The sequence below is a fragment of the Notechis scutatus genome, chromosome 3 (genome assembly GCF_049901735.1).
Source record: "Notechis scutatus isolate UNSWTSFEM ecotype Mainland chromosome 3, rNotScu1.2, whole genome shotgun sequence".
Taxonomy (NCBI): domain Eukaryota; kingdom Metazoa; phylum Chordata; class Lepidosauria; order Squamata; family Elapidae; genus Notechis; species Notechis scutatus.
Window position 1 is genome coordinate 77,886,927 of NC_142011.1, and position 26,069 is coordinate 77,912,995.

General features: G+C 34.6%; 1 protein-coding gene across 20 annotated transcripts in view; it reads left to right on the top strand.

Moving 5' to 3' along the window:
• Window positions 1-26,069, top strand: part of ADGRL2 (adhesion G protein-coupled receptor L2) — a 381,557-nt gene that overhangs the window by 305,832 nt on the left and 49,656 nt on the right. For 7 of the 20 annotated variants that reach the window (XM_087960529.1, XM_087960530.1, XM_087960521.1 and 4 more), the window contains 4 exons: window positions 10,452-11,252; window positions 22,034-22,330; window positions 22,973-23,076; window positions 25,106-25,291. In XM_087960529.1, the coding sequence (XP_087816655.1) occupies window positions 10,452-11,252; window positions 22,034-22,330; window positions 22,973-23,076; window positions 25,106-25,291 (1,388 nt within the window). Of the gene's footprint in view, window positions 1-9,473; window positions 9,551-10,445; window positions 11,253-22,033; window positions 22,331-22,972; window positions 23,077-25,105; window positions 25,292-25,878; window positions 25,918-26,069 lie in introns of those variants that run through there. The other 13 variants (XM_087960527.1, XM_087960520.1, XM_087960522.1 and 10 more) reach the window with 5 other exon arrangements.

A 26,069-nucleotide genomic window follows, 5' to 3' on the forward strand; every position in this document is an offset into this window, starting at 1 on the left:
AAATTAAGTCCTGTATCTTTTTGCAAATTTTTGGACATTTTATCAGTCTGAAGACAATCTAAACCATGGCTGCAAAGCAGTCAGGAGCTACTTACAAGTAAGAAAGATAAATGTTTTGGATAAGCCTTTACACTCCCCGAGTAAAATATTACTCAAAATCAGCAGTGAAATCCCAAACATATTGTGCATACAAAGAGATCTAAGAATATTTCTGAATTATAAGACTTCTGAAATAAAGAATAACAACAATAACAACAACAACAAAAAGTCACAAATAGGATTCTGAGATAGCTAGAGCACGGGTGTCAAACTCGCGGCATCACATTGCCATCACGTGACATACCGCAACATTTTTCCCTTCATGGACCTGGGGTGGGCATGGCCTTCACATGACACAATTGGCCTGTGGGCCGCCAGTTTGATACCCCTGAGTTAAAGTAAAATTTAGCAGGTGTTAATTTCTTTTACAAAAGGAGGCACAGGTGGTCCTCACCTAGAAACCAAAATTGGGTCTGGCATTTCTGTTTTTTAAGCCAAAAATCACACGGTTGGAACTGTCTTATGACCTCACCTCCCATTTGGTCATGAAGTAAATTTGTCATGGTCATTAAGGGAGCATTAAGGGAAGTAACTGCAACTTATAATTTTATGTCTCATTCTCTATTTATTCTGCTTGTTGCAAGCCAGCTACAGATTACACAAATGGTAACCACATGACTTTGGGACTCTGCCACAGTCACAAACATGCACTATTTACCGAGAACCTGAATGGCAATTGGGTGGACTGCAAGGTGCTGGTGTGGTCATAAATGAAACAATTGGTTGCACAGCTATTTCTTTGACACTGTTGTAACTTTGGAATAGCAATAGAACTTAGACTTATATACCGCTTCACAGTGCCTTACAGCCCTCTCTGAGTGGTTTACAGAGTCAGCCTATTGCCCCCCAACAATCTGGGTCCGCATTTTACCCACCTCGGAAGGATGGAAGGCTGAGTCAACCTTGAGCCTGGTGAGATTCGAACTGCCAAATTGCAGGGAGCCAGCAGTCAGCAGAAGTATCTTGCAGAACTGCATTCTAACCACTGCACCACCATGGCTTTTATGGTCATTAAAAAGGCAGTCAATAAATTCAACTTTAAGATCACAATCAGGATCAGATCTTCTATTGCTAAGTCATGCAGCCCTTAACTGAGTCACACCTGATATTATGTCCTTTTTGCTGCATTAAGTGAATTATATGGTGATTAATTAATCATGCAATCTTTAAGTAAACCTGACTATTTCTCCCCCCCCCCCCAATTGGTATTGCTTATATGAAACCCTCTGGAAAAGTCACAGGTGGTGATCAGATGGACCCCCAAGACAGCTTAGCCATCATAAATATTGTTATCAAATGTTCAAATTTTGATGAGGTGACCATTGATACGCGAGGACTGGTCATAAATACCTTTTTTTCAGCACCTTCCTAACTTTGAACAGCTGTTAAAAAAATAGTCGTAAGTTGAGGACTACCTATATTACAAAATACCGACTGAAAACATGTCCAAAACCTTTGCATCTGCTATATTTGCTATTTTCTTATTTGGAATCTGTAAATAACTACACATTGAAAGTTTGCAAATTTGCAGAAAAATGTCATCATTAATGTACCATGTTGAGCCTGTGAAACTTGGGATTTGTTAAGGATTTATTGAAATATACAATTTAGGACTGCATCTCTATATATCTAATCTTTTCACAGAGGTTTCTGCAGTCCTCCTACTATAGCAACAGCTGGTCACAATCTTACATTGCTTGATTCACAAAAAGTTTCACTCTTTTTTTAGAATTCCATTGTTAAATATAAATTCAAACTTAGTGTCATCTTTTCTATCAGAAAAAAGATACTGCCTATAACTGTAAAATTTAGTGGGGCATGAATTGTGCATCCATTTATTTCTTGTGCCCTATTTAATTATTTTAATATTTACAAACTTAAGCTTTTTATAGTAAATGGGAGGTACATATTCCATAAATTGATAAATTTGGGATTGGTGCTATTCTTGTGTTAAAAACATGAACCAGGTTAACAATCAAGACTTCATCTATACTTTATATATGTATCCTCATTTTCCTAATTACATCATTAAAAAACACTGTAATATAATTTGCACTGGCAATCCTTAGTATTTATATGAACTTTACTAAGAAGCAATTAAAGGCCAAACACAGTTCATCTTTTTTTTCCCCATTCTTGCTGTGTATTTCTACCATTGTGTCAGTGTAAAAAAGATGCTTGTTGTGATTTTATTTTTCTGTACCATCAGTAGATTTGAAATGCACTGCATATGTTGAACTTTAATATATGTTTTCCAGTGTCTTATCATTATATCATTTTTCTTGTAGCATGTATGCACTTTTGCCTATTAAGAAAAAGATAATTTTGATCGTAACATTACCTTGAAATTACTATTTTAAATTACCAGAAAGAGGCTATGACACCATTCAAATATCAAGGTTCTTATATTTCTGTAGCAGGAGAAATGTTTAAATATACATAAATATTATTTTCAGATCATTTTCTGGGCTCTTAGGACAAATGTGGATGCATTCCTGCCAGTCAATTTTTTTTAAATATAAAAATGATTTCTTTTTCAGTTAACTGAAGAAAACTCTGAATGCCATTGCAAAATACTGTTCGGTGGTCATTTGTGACATATTTTCCTAAGTTTTTCTATGCAGGACTACTGTGGATAGAGTTTTTTTCTAACCGATGGACCAAATTTAGAGTTTAAATTTGAATAAATCTATTTGGAATTGATATTGGGTGAATATTTACTTTTTTAATTACATGTTATTTTTTTAAATCTCAAGCAAGCATACTGGTGCTTTGTTTAATTTGTACTGCATTTAAAGTGTAAAAATAGGTTTGTATCATATGCTGAAATAAAATTAATTCTGTAGCCCAATAATTGATTCCTATCTGGGTGCAGAGCTTCAACCTTTCTCGTGACTGATCTAGCACCAGCTTATTCAATTTGCAGATTTAAAAAAATAATGAGGCCAATGGAACAATGTTAATGTTAATAACTCTTAACTGCAGCAAAAGTATATTTAGTGCTGCTTACGTTGAATACCTAATTTTGGTATTATTGCCCTTATGCTTCAGGAACTTCCTAGTCAAGTGTATGGAAATCTCTCATTCAAAACTGTCTCTCTGTACTCATAGTAATTGTAGTTATATTGCCTTGCCCACTATTTATAATGGGCGGAGAAAATTATTCAAACAAATTAATTTAAGATACAAGTAAAATGGCTATTCTTTTTCTGAACGATTACTATGACATTTCAAAAAGCATTTTATTCATATATGTACATACTATATGTGCAGTAATGCCAAAATAAGGTACACACCTGTTCTCTGAAATTATCCATATTTCTGCGACGTATTCAAAATCTTCCTAGGAGCTTCATTTGCTTATTTGAATCTCTGCTCTTTTCTGTAGCAACCTGCTTTCAAATTTTCACTTTCTTCTTTCTGCAATGCCCAAATTCTTCCTTTTTCTGATTTTTACATTCTGTTTGCAAAATGGGATTGTAAGCCTTTCGTGTAAACATTTTGAGGTGTTGGAGGCTTTGCATTGATCATTCACGGCAACCACCAGTATCTGGGATACCATGTACACTCATGTTACAATTGTTATAAAACTGCTTATTGCACGTAATGTTGTGCATCTCGTTTACTTGCACTAAAGCACTGTGCTGCATGGTGTTGCATAGTTAATGCACTTATAATTCATCGTATGTTTCAGGTTCAAGACCATGGAGAGAGGAAACCATCATTAGCAGACAGTGCATACTGAGCTAATTTACTACCAATGCAGCTACAATATAAAGCATTATCTATTTTTTTTTTATTAAAAACATGGAAGGATGATTGCAGTTTTTCGTTGCAGCCTGACTTTTGTTATTGTTGACCCCACTTGGCCATTGATGGATGACTGTTTCATGCTAGGATTGTATTCTCTTTGGGCATTTCAATTTCTTCTCACAGCTAAGAGGTCCAAAAGAATGAATAGATTTGGGATTCTACTTCCTTATAGTTTTTCTTTTCTTTTTACAAAATCATTACTGAAAAGGCCAAATGATCCAAAATCCAAAGTTCTGTAAGGATGGACCCTAATGTTAACCCTGGAATACATGAGAACAATTAATAACTAACTATATGTTTGAAAGCATCATTGGAATTAAAAAAAAACAAGAACAGCAGAACTTTAGGAAGTCATAACATTTTAAATTTTATTATTTGTTCTCTTCATTTTGGAACCTTTCCTCTAGTCACATATTATTGCATGTACAAGAAAGAGGAGAAGAATCATCACATATGGCAGGCATTGGTCCTGCTATCTCAGATTTCCAGTTGTCATCAGTTTTGTGACATGCAGGGATTAGAGCAGATCAAGAAATAAACTATATCTGGAAAATGGGCTGAATTCCATTGAACTCCACTTCCAATTCCAATCTCTGATGGAATCCATAAAGTTCTCAGAAGACCCTAAGATTTCATGAAATATATTTTGAAAAATCCTGGCACAGAATATTTTCTTTAAAAATTCATCAAATTTATAACTAAGCCAGCATAAACCTTAAATACAATGAGATGTATTCCTATATAGGATAATGGTATAAACCTTCCTTAAGAGAATCTACATTCTGTGTCTTACTAGAACTGTATATTTTCTTAGTTCCTCTGCTTACTTTGGAATTTCCTAGAACACAATGCTCAGCTGTGACCCTTATTTTAAAAATTAAATCAAAATTAAAGCACTGGCAAACTTACCATAAAGAGGAATAGAAGGCAAGGCAGATGTTTAGTATATAAGAATAATGTGGCAAGGCAGATGTTTAGTATATAAGAATAATGCATTCCAGTATTAATACACTTCTGTTATTGTTCAGATATCAGTATGTTATCTCAGTTGAACTCCAGGTACTCATTAATCTATTCATTAAATGAACACCATCTATTCATCAGTTTATGTGGTAAATTATTTGGAGACCATATATTACAAATAGGAAAAAAAAAACCTACTTTTGTACTTTGTTGCTATATGTATTCCGCTTCCCAATTTTAGCCATCTAAAATACATATATTTAATGAATTTTTTCTTCTTTTATTTTCAAAAAATACTTTCTCCTACCATCAATTCATCTTCTATGCCCCCTCTTCAAAATTCTACATTTCCAAGAGAAATACTGTTAAAATCAGAATTTTAAAGTAGACCTAAAATGCAAACTTGAAATAAGGGTGTTATTGAATAAATTACAGAGCAATGGAGAGAAGCCCACTTGACATTTCTCTGAATTGTGCAGTGTATGTTGATACTCCAAATAACTTAAGTCAGTCCTGTAGGATTAAAAAGCACACCAGAGACACCACTTCATATATCTGCATAAAGTTTTATTTTAAGCCTTGCTTGTATCCGGGAATTCTGTGGAAAACATTCAGAGTTATTTTATTTTCTAGCTGTACCATTGGACCTTGCAGTTTTATTACTTTACCAGGCTGTCCCAAAAATGTACAAATGTACTTAATGTGCCCACTGTGTACATGACTCTAATATTTATTTGTTTGTTGACTTTATGCCCTTGATTTAGTATTCTGAGCAGGTACACTGTTGTTTCTTTTAACATCCACAAACATCAGGAAGTGATGAATTACAAACCTCTTTTTAAACATTTTTTGTTCTATTTACTGGCTATATTCTATTTCCTGGGATAGTAAATTGATTTAGATTGTTCAGATCTAGTAAAAATGTACCCTAGCCAGGTAAAACTGTATTTGAGTATCATTAAAATTAATTGAAGTAATTTAACTGTGTATTTTACAGTTTATGATTGAATAGAGTGCATAAGATTCATTTGGTAGACTATATCATTATTAAAGAGAAATGTGATGGTTCCAAATAATTACTGTCATGGAAATAATTTTTTTGGACAATGCCTTTGTGTTTAAAACAAATTTGGTATGAAATATGTAATAAATTTCCTTGGCATTGAGGCATGCTGCATTAAGAGTGCCATGACCAACATTTTTCAAGGTGAATGATTTTTAAACTAAACCAAAAGTAAATAAAGCAATTTTATGGCTAGTATTTATTTTGCAGCAAGTTGCTTGTACATTTCACTCAAAGTCTTGCATGTATTCTGATAAATATGTAGATTTTCCTGTTAGTTTCAATAGAAAAAGAACTATGTATGCAAGTAAGTGTATGTGGACACAAATCAGCATTATTTGTTTAAACAAATGAAAAAGTCCTACAGGGGAAGGAGATTTATGGAATTCTGTTTGGTAAAACATAGTTGTATTGACTGTTTATCTGAACATCCTCAATATATCCCTGCTTTGGATTAATTATATTAAACTAGTGGTTTGTTTATTATCCCAGTTTAAAAAAACAGGATAATAAATAGTAATTTGGTACATATTCTGATGATAATTCTTTGTCCTATTTCAGGTTAATTTGATGCAAAATACCTAAATTTACCTAAATGAAAACATAAATCTGATTTTTGTTTCTTGTTTACTTCTTCCTTCTAGACTGTTATACTTAATTCATTTTAGACAGAAGATTTAATTCAGGTCTAAAAGTCATTGTGTCTCCAGAGTCCAATTCTACAGCATAAAATATCAAGATGAGATTTTGCAAAATATATTTTTGCTTATAAGAGAAAACCAGATAATTGCATAATAGCCACATGGAATAATGCACAAACAATATTTAAGCATATATTTTGACCTCCAGGAACAAATCCTTATTCTCTCAGTAAGAGGAAACTGTAGTTATAAACACAAAATTGTTCAAATTTTAATGTGGACCTTACATTTCCCTTTCCCCCCCTCCTGGGATTATTGATGATTTTTTTCTGCACAAAAAAAATTCTTACCTTTCTTTATTTTTTTCTTTCCTCTGTCATCTTCTTTCCGTTTGAATTATAGAAAATTAGTTATGTATGTGAGGAACGTTTCAACCCAGGATATTTCTGACATTGGCCTTTAAAACATTTCTAATATTCATTTAACTTTTGAATGTAAACCACCCTGATTTTTTAATAGGTAGTGGGATAAGATATTGATGGAGCAGATGTCTCCATTTTGATATTAGTGAAAAAAATTATTATTTCTAAAGTTGAAATCCAAACATTCGCATTTCTAAGCAGTGAGAAATGAAACCAGGGTAAGGTGCATAATTTACATTAAACCAGTGTAGCATATTGAAAAGATGAGGTGAACTAATGGAATCAAGGTAGTAGGTTTTTCTACTTTTAGTGCTTTAAAATCACTTGTGAACGTATCTATTATTGGGTTGGTGATTTATTCTCTCTCTCTCTCTCTCTCTCTCTCTCTGTCTCTGTCTCTGTCTCTGTCTCTGTCTCTGTCTCTGTCTCCCTCCCTCCCTCTGTAGGGATGGTGGAAGTAAAGACATTTTAATTGTATCACATTTCTTCACTATGGAATAGCTGGTAATCATCCATTCTCCAAAACAAATGACCTTTTTTACTCCTTTGATCTCCTGAACCTCTACTTCTTTAACCCTGGTGTTTTCAACCAGCAATACATGAAGAAGTTACCACCTTCCCTCTGCATCATAATGGGAGGGGAAAACATGTTCCATGGAAAAAAGTATAATCTAATTTTCCCAAGATGTTGCACTCTTATTTATGGAGTTTGCAAAGAACAAAAAATTATATATATTTTAGCTTAAGGTTTGCTGCCAGGCTTTTATGAACGAGAAAAGACTTTGGATATCTCTCTGAAGATTGTTTTTCTATAACTGGTAACAGCCAAAAAAAAAAAGAGAGAGAGAGAGAGAGAGAGAGAGAGAGAGAGAGAGTGTTCAAATAGTAAAATTGGTAATCTTATCTCCTATGTGGCAGAATAGGAAAGATCAGCTTGCTTAAAGACTTTTCTGAGCAAACCCATGTGATCTAGAACAGGGGTCTCCAACCTTGGCTGGCAGGGGAATTCTGGGAGTTGAAGTCCGTCAAGCTTAAAGTTGACAAGTTTGGAGACCCCTGATCTATAAAACAGCGGTATTTTAAACCAAAGTAAAGAAAGTCCATAGCTCTGAATAATAATACATGAGCATTAAGGACTGTGTCTCTACCTTTTCATAGTTTAACTTCATTTTCAATATGTATAAAATGAAAACGTGTTTTCCACAATGCCATCTACGTGCCCAAATTATTCGTTTTGTATTCACCCTTGGCTGTTCATTTGCATTATTTTAGGCTGAATTTCTGGACTTCACTGTCATCATTGAAATAGGCTTTTAGATATGATCAATAGATATCAATCTAACAGGCTAGATGATCTGCCATAGAAAAATTCATAGTCAAAATAAGTGGTCACATTCAATTTTTTAGATCTTTTCTTTCTTTTCTTTTCTGAAAATTCTAAAATTGGGAAATCTTTGATTTAAAGGAAAACTCAAAGCTTCTATACATCAATTGACTCAGCAAAGCACAGATTTTTGAGACTAATGATATATTGAATGAATACATACATCATGCTAAGCTGTTCTGTGGTTTGTTTGCTTTTGGTTTAGGGTGCTGAATAATTGTGGTTTATTCAGTAACTCTCCGCCATAGCTCAATCCACTGTCGGTTATTCTTAAGAGATATTCTTCTATGTTGTAAGTACTTACATGTATGCCCAATTTGATTTGCATTTTTGTCCACTTTGCCCTTAAATGAAAAGTTGAGTAAAGCTAAAGACCACAAGAAATTATATCTTTAAAATAAAAATTAAAGAAACTTCTGTATTTAGAAAAACAGCAAACTAAACTCACCATGAATTGGTGATTATATAAAAAGCAAACCAGTTGAGAACTCTTTAAATGCCCACATATATTGGGTTTGCTTCTGGTTCAAGGTTTGGATTTTTCAGTCTCAAAGAAACTTTGCAAGAGGCTAGTCTGAATTAAATATTTTAAACATAAAGGTGAATCCAATTTTACTAGTGTATCTTCAGTAACAGTAACACTTCTGTCTGGTAGAAGAATAAGATTGGGGTCCCAAAAGAGATCTGCCTATGCAAATCTATTTACCCTTTCCTTTAACCAAAGATGTTTTTTTATACTAAAATACAATATATAAAACACATGCATATGATAGCATATTAATAGAAGGCCTTTTACGTGCACTTGTTAAGGCTGCTTGGGTAACAGAAGGCTATGTATATCATGCATTAGTCAAGTCTTTCATTATTTATTCAGGTTGACTAAGTGAAACTACATCCCAGCATTTTCTGTACTGCCTCTTTAACCTACTAAAATGATTGATCCATGTTCACTTATGTAACTGTAGAATCTTTCTCCAGCTAGGTTTTCCTGTTGTCTGTTTCTCTCTATCCAATTTTGTGCAGTTCTTATTCTCCCTGTGTTTAACATCTGTTAACTAATTTAATCTTCGCCTAATAGTCAATTTGTGTTAATCTTCTTTTTTTTTCCCTTGCACTTTTTTTTTCATTTTTCTTCCGATGCTTGAAATAGAAGTGGAGCAAAAAGGTAAATAACATATATAGTCCAAACCCCTCAGCTCCTTGTTATGTGCCTTATGGATGTTGACCTTCTCCCCTTCCCCTTTCCCATAACACTCTGAGATTGTAATAATCAGCAGGATTTCATACGTATCCTTCCTTAAAGAAGTTGATTTTGCAATTTTGCAATAAACTGACTTCGCTGCTAAACTGACTCAGCTATTTAAAAGCAGGTGGTGGGATTTAGTATCTGATGGCACCTGCTCTGAGATGAAGACTCCTGTTGCTTTCTTCCTCCCTCTCTTTTTCTTTCCCTGTCTTTCTCTTACCCATGACGACTATTTGTTAATAAAAATATCATCTTGCTTGGCTTTCCAGAACCCTCTCCATAGCATGCCATAATTACAGGGTTCCTGGTCTGTTCCATCCATTGCTTTGGTTGCTCTTTTATTTCTGTTGCTCTTGATGAAGGTCTATGGATCTGATGTTTTAATTTTAATTTTTCCCCCTTGTATGTCGAAGCAGCTTTATTTTCAATCTGAGGTTTTCTGAATGTTTCTTGAAAATGTTAAGAATTAAAAACATCTACCGATCAATTGAACTGCTACACATCAATTAGAACTTCGGGAGAATAAATGCTCTTATACAAGGATAGTTCTATTTTTCCAGGTTTAGTAATATGCCATAGAACCTTGGATTGTTGTCAGAGGAAAGACTGCAGGTACTGGTTAGTACTGTAACTTTTAAAAACCATGATGACGGAGGTTAATACATGTATTAATTACATATGAACTATAAGGCATTATTGTTAGTTAAAGGGTTTTGTTTCTTTAAAAAAGTAGTGTGCTTGCCTAGACTTTATGGATATTGTGAATTTTATTCATATGTTTTTTAATCAGTCTTGTCTTGCTTCTTTCTGTGACTACCAGTTTTTGTTTGCCCTGGGACGTTGAAAGCTGTGGTGGATTCCCCAAATTTATATGAAACTGAACAAAAGGCAGGTGCGTGGTGCAAAGATCCTCTTCAGGCTGCAGATAAAATATACTTCATGCCATGGACTCCATACCGCACTGATACTTTGATAGAATATGCATCTTTAGAGGACTTCCAAAATGGACGCCAACAGACAACGTATAAGCTTCCGAATCGAGTGGATGGTACTGGATTTGTGGTGTATGATGGTGCGGTCTTTTTTAATAAGGAAAGAACCCGAAACATTGTGAAATTTGACTTAAGGACTAGAATTAAGAGTGGAGAAGCTATTATAAATTCTGCCAACTACCATGACACATCCCCTTACAGATGGGGGGGAAAGACTGATATTGATCTGGCAGTGGATGAAAATGGCTTGTGGGTAATTTATGCCACAGAACAAAACAATGGAATGATAGTCATTAGCCAACTCAATCCATATACTCTGCGTTTTGAAGCAACATGGGAAACAACCTACGACAAACGAGCAGCCTCTAATGCTTTTATGATATGCGGGGTGCTTTACGTTGTGCGATCAGTTTACCAAGACAATGAAAGCGAAACTGGTAAAAATGCCATCGACTATATTTACAACACCAGGTTAAGCCGAGGAGAATATGTAGACATTCCTTTCCCCAACATGTATCATTATATTGCTGCTGTGGATTACAATCCAAGAGACAATCAACTGTATGTGTGGAACAACAATTTCATCCTACGATATTCTCTTGAATTTGGTCCACCCGATCCTGCCCAAGGTAGGAATTCTTTCTTTAACTATTTTAAATAAATAAATAAATAAACTGCTTATAAATAAATAAATAAAGTAAACTGCTTAATAAAGTGAAAATCTAATATATTTGGAATTAGAATGAATGCTGCTGTTTTGCCAAAACAAAACAAAAGCAAGATGACATTTTTGCTATAAAATTTACCTATGCCATGCCAAAATAAGGACAATCTTTAATACTAAATACACTATTTCTAATACCATATCTATGTATAATGAGAACTATGTTATCATTGGCACTTTCCTCTCACTTCACAATGAAATATATAAAAAAGCAAGTTAATTGTTTTGTGCTAGCATAAGTATGTGACAGTAAAGCATCTCATGGAGACTGTTTAGTTTTAACATGGACGTTGTGAAGGTTTTCATTTCAGTTTCCATTTTGAGCTCCCAAGGAATGTAATTTAATATTTTTGTTGCAAGTTACTGCATTCTCATATTTCCAATTATGTGGCAAATGCAGAACCAAATATGTATAGGAACCTAAAAAAATAGTATCATTATATAAACTGCCAGAGAGCAGACATTTAGCAAGCTTCATCAGGGAAGAAATATCTCCAATATACTATGGTTCACATATAGATATTAAACACTGAGAATGTTGTTTAGATAAATAATTGGCAAGGGGACACAATAAAAATGTTTTGTTACAGGCTGCTGAAATCCACTAATTTTAAAATATATGTTATGCACAGAAAAACTTGTGGACTTTGCTGTTTTTTGTTTTCATTTTACTTCATATAAATTTTGTTAAATGTTCCTCTTCAACTGTTGATAAACTTTCATCACTTCTATTATATAGAACTGATTGCTTGGTGTACTGTAAATGTAAAAACTATAGGATCAGAAGTGCTATAAAGTAAGATAGGTCTATACACTAAGCTATAAAAATAGTGTAGATGTGTAAAATGCAACTTTGAATAGTGTGTATCTTCATTTCTGAATAGAAAACAGATCATCCTGAGTAGTTAGATCAGGGGATCAAACTCAATTTCATTGAGGGCCCTCTTAAGGTTGTGTTTGACTTCATGGGTAGGCGTCACTGATGTCAGGGGCACCTGTGGCCTGAATGCTCTGTCAGAGAAAATGGGCTCTTGAGCTCTGTTTTAAGCTGGGATGGCTTTCTGCAACCCTCTGCCAAAAACTGAGCTCGGGAGGGCCGCATTTTCACCGGCAGAGGCACCAGCTGGTCCTTCGCTATTTCCAAGGTCCCCCCCCCCCCCAGGCCAGATCTAAACACCCCATAGGCCGGATCTGGCTCATGGGCCTTGTGTTTGACACCCCTTTAGATCAATGCCATCGGTTGAGGAATGAAAGAGGAGAGTGATTGGGTTAGCCTTGAGCTTAATTTTATCAGAGGTTGTGCTAAGAATTTGAAAAGTTACCTATTCAGTCAGTATTCTATTGAACATACAGGAAAATGTTTAAAGGCTACTCTGCTGAGCTTTTTTAAGGCAATGAAGTAAAACTCATATATCTATATATCTATATCTATCTACATAGAGTTGATAGAGATAGAATAGACTAACAGAGTTGGAAAGGACCTTGGAGGTCTTTTAGTCCAACTGCCTGCTTAGGCAGGAAATGTATATATATGTATACCTATATCATTTCTATATGGTATACACAACAATATACAACATAGACACACACACACACACACACACACACACACACACACACACACACATATACACATGTGTGCGCGCCTGGATGGCATTTGCGCACACACACACACACACACACACACACATATATATATATATATGTATATGTATATGTATATTTGTTGGTTTTTGTATATATGTATATGTATGCATATATATACACATACATGTACATATATAATACATAGAGAAACATTAAACACACACAAAGTGGAATATTTTCTATCTTACCTTTATATCTTACCTTTAAATTAAATATTTCATTTAGAATATTTTCATGTTAATTTCTTAAAAGAATTGTAATAAATCTTCTATTGAAATGACTAGCATTAAAAGTGATATTTTTTACAGCCCAATATATATATTTACATACAAGCCATGCCCAGCCAGTCACATGACCATCAAGCCACACCCACAAATTAGGCCACACCCACAGAACCGATTAGTATGTATGTATGTGTGTGTGTGTATATATATATATATATACATGGTCACAATATCAAAATTCATATGCTTGGCAACTGACTCATATTTATGACAGTTGCAGTATCCTGGGGTCATGTAACCACCAGGATCTCCTGACCAGCAAATTCAATGGGAAAGCCAGATTCACTTAACAATCATGTTACCAATTGAACAACTGCAGTGATTCACTTAATTATGGCAAGAAAAGTCATAAAGTGAGGCAAAACTCACTTAACAATTTTCTCAGCAATATAAATTTTGAGCTGAATTGTGGTCATAAGTTAAGGACTATCTGTATAAGTAAAACTACTTTGCTAAAACAATGAATGCACATTTTACAGAACATCAGCAAAAATTATCTGAACTGAACAGTGAACAGCATCCATCCATGTAACAAATTTGGACAAACTTGGATCCAGTAGATTTTATGGCCTTAAGTCGGGGTGTCAAACTCTCATCATCATGTGACGTATCATGACTTTTCCCCTTTGCTAAACTGGGCGTGGGTGTGGCCAGTGCATGATAAATCCAGCCTGCAGGCTGCGAGTTTGACACCTCTGCCTTAAATCGAAATCTGCTAAACCCTTGGTTTACTGTAATCTACAATTTCTAAAAATGATAAATATAATAAAGAAATACTCATGCAAACATATTTTTCAAATAAGAGCTTTGAATAATCCTATGCTTTATTTCATTGTCTCTGGTTTGTCGGAATAAACTTTTGTATGTTCACAATAAATATGCAGCAGCCATATGATGTGGGTAAGCACAGAAAAATAATGGTTTATTGGGTTTTTTTTAAAAAAAGCATAACATGTATAAATTAATCTACTTAATCCAAATGAGCTTGAAAGTGTTGCAGGATAATTATTTAAAAAAAAATACTGGATTGTACCCAAACTTAGTGTTACCTTCATTAAATCCATTAAAGTTAATAGGACAAATTGATTTCAGTAAACCTGTTCTAAATATGATTAAATTTGGTCTGATCCAATGAAGTAAACACATGCATTTCATTCTTTGACATCCATTTTCTTTTCAAAAATGAACATTCAGGGACAAAGAACATCAGTTAAGCCTTTTTTTAAAAAATGATTGGAGTTTATAAATACTGTTCAGGGTAGAAGCAGATATGAGCAACTGTTTCTACCCTTCTCTGCTTTTAGAAAAGAAATTGTCCTAATATCAAACATTTAATGATGTCACAGGGTCAGAATGTCCACCACAGAAACCAAGGCCTATTTTTGTAGAATATCTAATTTAAGACCATTATAGGGAATTCAGCGATCACTTTACTTGTGATGCGTGCGATATGTTCAGAGACTCAACAAACCCTGTCTTTCATCTTGTAACTGTCAATACCTGTCTGTACCACAACTTCCTTCTTCAAAATGGTTCAAATACGGCATTTGCCCTCTTTTTACCAAATAGAATTATTTATCTCACTTACTCTATCTTAGTCCCCCCATAGCTAAATGTCATACTTAACCTCATCCATGTCAATTTTCCCCCTAAGAAGAGATATTCCTCATGTTATTTCTCTACATTATATTGCAGTATCTATAGCAGTGCCAGAATTATTTGTAGCATCGTTCCATAAAATGAATAGTTTTCTATTCCTGCAGCATTAAAACCATAGCTTAAACTCTCTTTCAGGCCCCATGCAAAATTAACTTCATGGAATATCAAGGGTTGTGGACAAATTAATTATTTTAGGGCTTAAGGTATTTCTCAGGCTTCATTCAGTTTTGAAGTTCAGCCCCTTATATACTATTCAGAAGACTAGCATAACCCTTGACCCAGGCATTAAAGCACAAACGTAAAACTAAATCAAGGATTTAGTTTTAATTTCTTTTATTATATTTCTTTTTCACAGTCCCTCTAATGGCTCACAGTGGCCTATATGGTATTGTCCCCTTCTCCCACTGAATCTTAAGAACTCCAGCTTGTGAATTAAACTACCCAATAAAGTAAATGAAAGAATAGGAATCAACACCCAGATCTTCTCATTCACAGTGTGGCAGGAATAGATATTACTATTATTACCGTTATAGATGTTTACTGTTTGTTTGTTACTGTTTACTGTTTTGTAATTTTGCTTTGATCACTGGCCTACATTGCATTTGAACACTTCTTTAGAAAAGTAATTACATTAAGAAGACTCATTTCATTTGTATTTAAAACAGAAGAATACATTGAACAATTATAGCAATATCACTTAGACTTATATACAGCTTCACAGTGCTTTGCAGCCCTCTTTAAGCCGTTTACAGAGTTAGCATATTGCCCCCAACAATCTGGGTCCTCATTTCACTAACCTTGGAAGGATGGAAGGCCAAGTCAGTCTTGAGCTAGTCAGGATCAAACTGCTGGCAGTCAGCAGAATTACCCTGCAACACTGCATTTTAACCATTATAACCACTGTACCACCACTTATATTTGATTTTTTAAAATATTATTTTATATAATACATTATTTTGCAGGGAGCATATTATTTTTCATATGTTATATTTCTCTTATGTAACAGGAAAACCATTTTCTGACTTTACAGGCTGATAATTTGATACACTTCCCAGAATTTCAAAATCCAAGATTAAAAACAGGATTAGTTGTATCTACTCATATTTTCCATGAATAAAGTCCCACAGTATTATAGTGCTTGTTTCTGTCCTTAGTATGGTTTAGATTTATCCCCTTTGACTCTGAGATCTTTTCTTCTTAATTACTCCCTGAACCGATCTTTTATTGATATTTATTCATTTAAGTGATTTCTGGCACTTTCAGCAGCATGAAACTAAGCTGTATAACCAGACAAATAGCAAAACGATTAAACCATATCAGCAGTATAAGGTGATACAATATTTCTCCAACCGATTTGCATGAGTTACTGTAGCTACATCTTTTTGTTTCAACATGAGAAACTTCTTTTTATCTTCCTCCTTAAACTGCAGAGCTATAGTGTGCTATTACTCACCGCGTTTCAGAATGCAGGTAGGAATCCTGTAATCAAAATGGATTTACTTTTAATTCCAACATGCTGCATAAGTTTAAAGCAGCTGAGCATCATAGAAATAGTTACCAACTTTCTGTGCAGTTATCCCAAATGCAAAAAAAACAACACCCTTTTCACTAGTATGGATTCAGTTACACTCAGATTGGCTGAATTGATGGATACCTTTAAAATGCAGATAACATTAATTGCTATTTTCTGCCAAATACATCTTCTGAAAACCTTTCTTAATTTCTATTTTGCGAAATCTGTTTGGATGCTTGTGGTGCCACCTTTAGGGAAGGAAGTGTAGTTAATCCTCTATTCAAATTGTGCTTGGTGAACAAGAGCAGGAATCTGACTTTTCCACGGGGCCTTTATTATCATTCTAGGCATTTCGATTTAGTATTTACATTTTAAGTAATTCTACAGCACAGGTAGCACGAGTATTAAAATTGTGCAGATCATATTTTTTTTTTCAGACAAAGCAGATCTATTGTTTTTTAAATAGCCATACTGATGGCAGTGGTATCTGTCTTTGCAAATGAACAGCTGCACATAGAGTGCTGAATGAAATTATATGCTCTTGTGATTTTAACCTCCTAGCTGGACTCAAAAAAAGAGTCACCATGACCCTTTTAGTGATGTTAAGCTGTAGGGCACAAGGGTAGCTTAAATGAGTTAGAAGCTGTCAGAAGTAAGAGGATCTGTGAGAGTATTAATTGCACTATTGTTGATACAGATTTCTGTCATGGAGAAACGACTTAATTAAACACATGGTGTCTAGGATATCAGTAATAAGGAAAACCTCCCCCAGATTCTTTCCATAGCGCCCCAAGATCTGAAGCAGTAGTAGCTCTTGACACTTTCCCAAGAATTTGTGATGCTTTTGACAACATTAATTGAGAAAGCATTGGGAGTCTGTCTGCATTGTAATCAAAAGAAAATTACAGAGATTTCACAAGATGCCAGGCAAGTACTTACAGAGAAGATAGACAGGTTTGAGGAGTCTGTTTCCTTTTTTTTTTCCTTTTTCAACAGGTAGGCTGAATAGAAAGTTCAGCAAGATTGCACAGGTGGTACTCTATCAGACTAGTAATGAAACATAGCACATCACAGGGGTTTTTGTGTATGTGTGTGTGTGTGTGTGTTGGCAATGGAAAATGACTCAGAAAACTGACCTTCAGAAAGAATTCTTGAGAGTACTCAGCTGGAAACAAGGAAATACATAGGTAGACAGACAGATGTGTACATTTTATTCTGTATGAAACTATATAGAATGTAAAGAAGACATGTAGAAAGAAAGATCTAAGCATAAATTGAAGCCATTCCTGCAGTAATCTTACAGATGACTATGGAAGGTCAGAAGTCTTAACAGGCACTGAATGTGTGTAGCATTAGGCACCTTAGGAACTTTAAGAGAGATTTCATAGAAAGAAAGCATGTACGATTTTATGTTTTATATAATGTCCTCAGCAAACTTGGAATGGAAGAAGTGAGATACATAATCAACTCTGGCTTTCTTAAACATTTGCAGAATGTGCGAATGGATTTGGATGCTTTCAGTTTTGACCATTATAGGAATGTCGAAAAATGCATGATTTTTTTGAGGGGTGGTGGTGGTAAAATTCTTGTCCACATTCTAATAGAACTAAAGTTCCTTGCCTTTTTCTTTTCTCTTCTTCCTCTCCCTTACCCCCACTAGAAAGAAATATTCTTTTCAGGTTCTTTGAAAAACAGATGTCTTACCTATCTCCTTGTTTGCATTTGTGGTTAAATTCAATTTACATTCAAGAATACTTGTTTTTAGAAGTTATAGCCTAAGGACAGTAGAGGTTTAAATCCTTTTTTTTTTAAAAAAAAAAGCATAAGCCTTCAGGAAATAAGTGTCAAAGAAAAAAAATTAAACCTGAAAAGTGTCAAATCCGGTTGTTTCCAGAAGTCCTGAGTTCATAGGGAGTGAATGCTTGTCACAGTTTGTAAATTCCTCCAGGCAGGGACCTGTCTTTTTCTTTGTTTGGAAAAATGGAGAGAACACCAATGCAGATACAGGGTTTTTTTTTTAAAGAAAAAGTTCTGAGTTGTGTTGCTCCACCAGTTAATAATTCTTTTAATATCGCAATAGCTAGAGGCAGGTTAATACTCTGATGTGCAGGTGGACTTGCTAATTCTACCTTTTGGGATGGTAAATTAAAATGCCTTTTTTTTTTTTTTTAGCTGTTTCTTTTGATGACTGGCTGCTTGTTTCCTTTTCTTCTCTGTAGCTTTCCGGGAAATCGTTATTTACAATTCTCATACATTTTTTATAAGCTATGATGGATCTAATGAGACTTCCTTTCCTGAAAATCAGATGGTATTCTTAATTTCATGCAGGAAATACCATGGTTGATCTTGCTTCCCACGCTGAATAATGATAATTCAGGGAGAGAAACCGTTCCGTTTCATGAATTCCTTTTCAAGTTTTCCAAGCCTCTGTGCAAAAAACAAAGCTGTAGGATTCCTAGTTGAATACAAGTAGTCCTCACCTTACGACCACAGTTGAGCCCAAAATTTATGTCATTAAGTGAGACATTTTTGTTAAGTGAGTTTAGTGCCATTTAACAACCTTTCTTGCCATAGTTGTGTTAGTAACATGGTTGCTAAGTGAATCTGGCTTCCCTATTTGACTTTGCTTGTGAGAAAGTCACAAATAGTGATCATGTGACTCCACATCACTGCAATCATCATAACTATGAATCAGTTGCAATGGGGGTGCCTTCAACAGTCATAAGTCACTTATTTCAGTGCCATTGTAACTTTGAACGGTCTATTGTAAGTCAAGGACTGCCTGCACAAGCTTCCCATGAGTTTATCTGTTTTAAAATATTTTATCATATCTTTTAAAAATCAGGATTGCTGGATCAATTGCTCCGCAGGCATATCAAACCAGAAACACAACTTAATGGCTTTTTCCTCCCCTTTCATCTTTAAAAACCACACATTCAGATCTTGGTTACCTGGATATAAAGTTAACCTGTTTTATTTCTTGTTAAATCGATGTGTTGTAATGTTCGAGGTTTTGGACCAAGAGCGGGTTCAAATTGCAATCTATCTTGAGAGGATTGATGTTATCGGGATAAAATGAAGAGAGAGATCCCATGTAAGCCTCCTAGATGGAAAGACAGGATTAACAATCTAACAAATGTTGCTATCACTCACGGCAGACAGTATGTTGCTTAATACTTTTTCTCGGGCATCTTCCTGTTTTCCACTTGATATCTAGTGAAATAATCATTTTGGGATTTAGCTTCTGAACCTTTTAAAAAAACCATCGAGAGTGGCAAATTCTTTTTCTAATTTTTTTTCTAGTTAATTGTTCATTTTCATGGCTTTTACTCTACGTATTATGCTATTTATTATTTTATAATCATAATTGTGTAAACCATAAACATGTTAGTATATCAAATTATAAAATAAGTAAATATATATGTAAATACTGTGTAATAGATTAACATAGCAATGTTTTATGGAATGTGTCACAACAGAATCGGTATGTTCCAGGCATAGTAACAGAGAAGCTGCATCTAATTGCAGTACATTAAATTGAGCTGATACTCTAGAGCTCTACCACAATTATTTAACTCATTGGTTAGAGTTTTGAAGTGTTTGTGTTATTAAAGATATGTTACTTTTTATATTTCCATATTTTTTTCCTGTGACTCATTTAAAAGTTAAAGTGAATAGCTATAGACATCAAACATAATAATTATTCTCAGTGAATAACACACATACACACACTCACACACACACACACAGAATTACATTGCCAATCCAAAATGTTTAATAAAATAGATTAAATCAGTTACACAAGATGGCATTTTGGAGGGATTTGGTACAACCCTTATTTCTAGATAAGCATTTAATTTAAATTTTAAAATCTAATCCTAGAAATCTAATCCTGATAATTTTAAAAACGAGTGACCATATTTTTCTTTGAGGTTGTTATTGTGAATTGTCTATCAAACCTGTCAGGTTTTTATTAGAGATGTTTTAGAGAGCTTCTGGAGGCTACAGCACATCTTAACAGGTCTTGTTTCAGGACATAAGTCAACTAGAAATAGATTCCAAATCTCCATCACTGTTCAGAAATGCAAATGTTTGTATTCTGACTAGCACTGGGAATCATCAAATTATTTTGTCCTCCTCCTCTTGAGGAAATTAGATTAACTTTGAAGACATAGTAAGGGAGAAACCTGCACAAGTCAAGAGGTTCTTTTCCAGATAACTGATGTTTTTTTCGAGAAATTGTTAAGGGATGTCCATGTAAGAAAACCTAAGGGAGGAAATGATGTCACAATACAAATGCTACTTTTATAGTTTCAAACAGATTCTATGAGAATTGCCATTCTCTGGAGCCTTGAAATTTTCATGTTCCTTTTCAAGATGTACTTATTCCCTGGTTGTTAGGCATGTCATTATTATTTTTATAAATGTCATTTATAGCTTATCATAACTGAAAAACACTATAGTAGATGAATAAATGTAATATAACAACAACATCTGGGATTCTTGGGAAGAACTCAGTGTGTATGAAGGCCAATCAATCCCAGCTAGAAAACTCGCAGTTGTGATTACATATTTTTATGTATTTAATAATAGTTCTCATCATCATCATCATGTACTCTAAACATCTGGCTGACTGTGTGACCACCCATGACTCCTTTTTTCTTAAGTGTGGGCAGGTATTAGCATCATTTACAAAGATCCAAAGTAGCTTGAATTGTATTGAAAATAACTTGGAACTGTTACCCTGCTTATTTCTGTTAATGTTAACAAATTGACATAATTGGACAAATTGAGAAAATGAACAAATCTAGAAGCTAACAGAAAAGTTACTAGTTTTCTCAGATGGCTAGGCAGTGTAGTTGGCTTCAATTAGTTCTTGCTTTATTAGAAAGGGATGTTTAAGATCTGAGATGTCGGAAATATTGAAATAAGCATGCAACGTTCCAGTCTCCCAATTCCTCCCCACCCCAATTTGGATTTAATCAGGTGTGCTAGAAATCTCTGAAGCAAGAATGTCTGCTGGGCAGCAAGATGTTACACTAATTATCTTTCTTCAAGTGACAAGAGTGAGTGACATCAACTAGGGTGCTTTCTTTTTTTGGAGTTTTTTGTTGTTGTTTTAAACAACCTAGTTATTTATAACCTGTTCCTTTGTTGTAGGGTTTCCCTGTTTATTTTGCTTTTTTCCAATGTGAATTGGAAACATTGATTTTATCTCTTCAATCAATATAATTTTACGATCTTTTATGAAGTGTATCTGTTATGAGTAGACAATTTGGTACTACTGCCTCCCAGGCTTTAGAAATATATTTATCAATTTGTATTCAAGAGATAAGAGATATGTGCAGACACAGCCATGTATTGCATCTAAGTATGTGTTCATCTTTATTAATATTCTTAATTCTTACTATATATTTTCATCTGATTACCTGACAGTTCTCTCTGAAGGAGAAGGAGAATGTTTCACAACTGTTCTTATGTATTCTTCCTCCATATAACATTTTCTTTATAGAACATATCAAACCATAAAAATAGTATATAAAATTTAAAAGGCAAGGAGTAACTTTACTTTTCCCTTTACAGTGCCTACCACAGCAGAGACAATAACTCCATCCACAGAGCTATTCAAAACAACTGTATCTACCACAAGCACTACCCCACACAAAGTTCCTGTTAGCACAACTATGGCTGCGGGAACCAAAGAAGATAGTAAAGGTCCCAAGTCACCACCAGCAGTTTCTACAACCAAAATTCCTCCTGTTACAAGTTTTTTCCCTCTGCCGGAGAGATTCTGCGAACCAGATGTGGCCCGGGGGATTAGCTGGCCTCAGACTCAAAGGGGAATAATGGTGGAACGTCCTTGTCCCAAAGGAACCCGTGGTAAGATTTTAAAAGCAAATAAGATGTTTGACAAAAACTGCTTGAACTCTTTTTTCCCCCTTTGCTGATTACTCTTAAGCTATATTTCATTTGTTTTTTTCTTTCTTAGGAGAATATGACATCTTTAGGTTTTAAGCTGCAGAGGGCCTTGAAGCCTAGGAGTATAATTATAGTCCTTTTTCTACTGTTTCAGATTTTATTTATTTATATTCCACCGATAAAATTGTTTTATAGCAAATATACCTAATACTCCTTCCTCCTCCAATTTTCCCAATAACAACAACTTTGTGAGTGCATTTAGCAGAAATACAGTCAGTTTCAAAACTTTCTTATATCTTTCCCATGAACATTTTGATTAATTCCAGGAAAAAGAAGAAGAAAGCAAGCATTCATTTTTTTTATTGATTTTCCGGAAACTGATGTTTTAACCCAATATTATTAGCACGGGTTTAGTTTGCTATCAGTATCCTGTATTTTTTTTATAATCTTATCATCAGCTAGCATATTTTTAATTGTTAAAAGTTGAATATTTATTAAACCACAGTCCATTTTTTCCCCAAGGTTACGAAGATGTATGGAAGATTGAAAAAGGGAAAAGAAAAATTCATAACTATATAAACACATTTTTGGTATCTTTTATAGGAACAGCTTCATACCTCTGTATGATTTCCACAGGAACATGGAACCCTAAGGGTCCTGATCTTAGCAACTGTACTTCACACTGGGTAAACCAGCTGGCCCAGAAGGTGGGTTGTAATAATATATGATAGCATGCCTAATCTGAAAATTTTTAGATGAATTTTTAGTTCATCATAGGTGTTAGGAATAATGAGAATTGTATTTTTCTCAGGATAGACCTTGGAGTCTATCTGGGGGTTATCAGATCTAGGATGCAAAATTGTCACCAGCCATTAGATGGAAAGAAACAGCTAGGCCTTCTGAATTTCGGTTGTGATCCAATGCTTCTCTGGACTTCCTCAGAACAGATCTGATAGCAATAGGTCTACCCACAATCATTCTTATTTTTATAACTGATGTATAAAGGTCATATTTAGTTAGACGTGAGTTTAATTGTTATGTCATGAGTCCCTGAAGAGAGACAAAAGAATGCTCTTCATATGCCTAGCAAGAAAAAAGATGCACACGTCTTATTTATTATTATAATCTGCCATTTTTCTATTGCCCTAAGACGCTGAGCTTGTCGATCAGAAAAGTTGGCAGTTCAGCTATTCAAATCCCTAGCACTGTGTAACTAAGTAAGCTCCTGTTACTTGTCCCAGCTTCTGCCAACCTAGCAGTTCAAAAGCATGTAAAAATGCAAGTAGAAAAATAGGGACCACTTTGGTGAGAAGATAACAGCATTCCGTGCTCCTTCAGCATTTAGTCATGCTGGCCACATGACCATGGAGACGTCTTTTCTTTTCAGCTTTGTAACGGAGATGAGCACCGCCCCCTAGAACCGGAAATGACTAGCACGTATGTGCGATAAGAATCTTTACCTTTAAGAGATGAGCAATACTTGAAGTATCAGGATCTACATTGCAGCCTTGCAATGTTCTAGAGGCTGAGGGAGAATATCTTGTAATAATATGTGATGACACCAGAAGAGATGGGGGAAATGTATTCTGATCTTTTAGAGTTCTTAGAAAGGCAGCGAGAAATCTCTGAGAATAAAAATCATTCTATCCCCAACCCTTAAGCTTCGTAAACCATTTCTATAATCCAAAACCATATCACTGAATGTTGACATTTTGCTATTGAGTTTTGGCACCTTGCCTGGAGATGATTGGTAGAAGTAGGGGGGAGTTATAGCCTGCATGCCAAGGTTTTCTCATGTCTGCCCTGTAAGCAGGCAGTCAATAAGGCCTTCTTGTCTACTGCTCAACAAGGCTTTTCTCCCCTATACCTAGCTTCTCAATAATGGTACTACTTGTTACCGCCACAGCATTTTTCTTCACTTCAAGTTAGTATAGTTTTCTTGTCTTTGTTTATATGAAGCTGGAGAATGTTTTTAGATATCAAAACACAGTAATTGAAGGATAATTGATTTTATTTGTTTCATAGTTTTTACATCCTATCTCAATCTTCAAATTCTGGCCACACAAGAAAATGAAAATAAATAAAATAAAAATATCTATACCAAGCCATGCACATACACATCTCTGGGGCTCTTCAAAACATTGCTCAAATCAAATATTTATTATGGTCACAGTCCAGCATACTAAAGCAATGTTACAAATGCTTCCACAAACCATCTTCCCTCATTGACCCAAACCCTTGGGTATCTTTCAGAAATATTCAATCCTACTTAAAAGACTTTTTTTAAAGACATTCAAATAGAAATATGTCTTATATGTTATTGGAGTGAATACTGTATTTTCCATACAAATTAGGCTGAAATGTGATAATTTAGATCAAGTCTGGGACTTGGAATATTTGCCTAGGGTTTGAAATCTCTTTTTTGAATTTTACTGAATAATGTCTATTTACCCACAAGAAATATCCTGTTTGATTATATTATTTTTGTCCCTATTAGTATTTATTTAGGTATTGTTTTAAATCATGACTTATGAAAGCATTTTGATTGTATTTGGGCTTAGGGCTATAATAAAATTAAAAGTTGAAGTTATGAGAGGTTTTTTGTATGTGTGCTCACAAAAACAACCAGTAAAACAAGAGATGCCTTAATAGATTCTTAATGGGAAGAATCTATATATAGTAGTTTGTTTTCCATTTGGTTGCTTAAGTTAGTTTGCCTTTCAATTGTCATTTCAGATCAGAAGTGGAGAAAATGCTGCTAACCTTGCCAATGAATTGGCTAAACACACCAAAGGACCAATTTTTGCTGGTGATGTAAGTTCATCAGTCAGACTGATGGAACAGTTGGTAGACATCCTTGATGCTCAGCTGCAAGATCTGAAGCCCAATGAGAAGGACTCTGCAGGGCGGAGTTACAACAAGGTAGATAAAGACTGAATCAGATTTCTCAAGTGTATTCTAAAACATGTTTGTCTTGTGATTTGTTTGTTTCCAGAAATGCCCAATATCTGTTTGTTTTATTCTTGAAGTAGGGAAGGTTTAGGATTTTTAGGATTAGAATGAAAGCAACAAATCTAGATAGGTGTATGGATATTGAAGCTATAGCACATTTTCACAATTGTTTTGCTGTAAAGAGTAAGGAGAAAATTTGCCCCACTGGGCAGTTTCATTCATTTTAACTTTATAACATTGGGGTGGAGGAAAGTTGGGAAGAAGACATTTCTGTTTTGCTATAATCATTTGGTCTCGGTCCCTTCCTAATATGAATTAGGGTCTTATAAATACTTGAATATACCAAGGACCCATAATTTATTAAAACCTCCCTTTCATTAGTCTTCCTAAAAAAACAACACATTGACTGAAAATAATTAAAACACTATGATTATTATATCAGCAAAAATATTTCTTAAATTTACACTTAAGTGGTCAACAATCATTAAATAGTAGCATTTCTACTGCACTTTTTTGTGTCTAACCTCTGATTTTTTCCCCCCCGATTTATTAACAAGCTCCAAAAGCGAGAGAAGACATGCAGGGCTTACCTTAAGGTATCTCTCCTGTCACCTTGCTTTCTCCCTGCTTCTACATTTCTGCTCCTGCTGCATGATCCTTTGTATTTCAGTATTTGGATAATGTGTATATTGTATCCCTCCACAGCCCCTGTGTAGAATGTTATGTTTGCACAGATTCCATTTCTGAG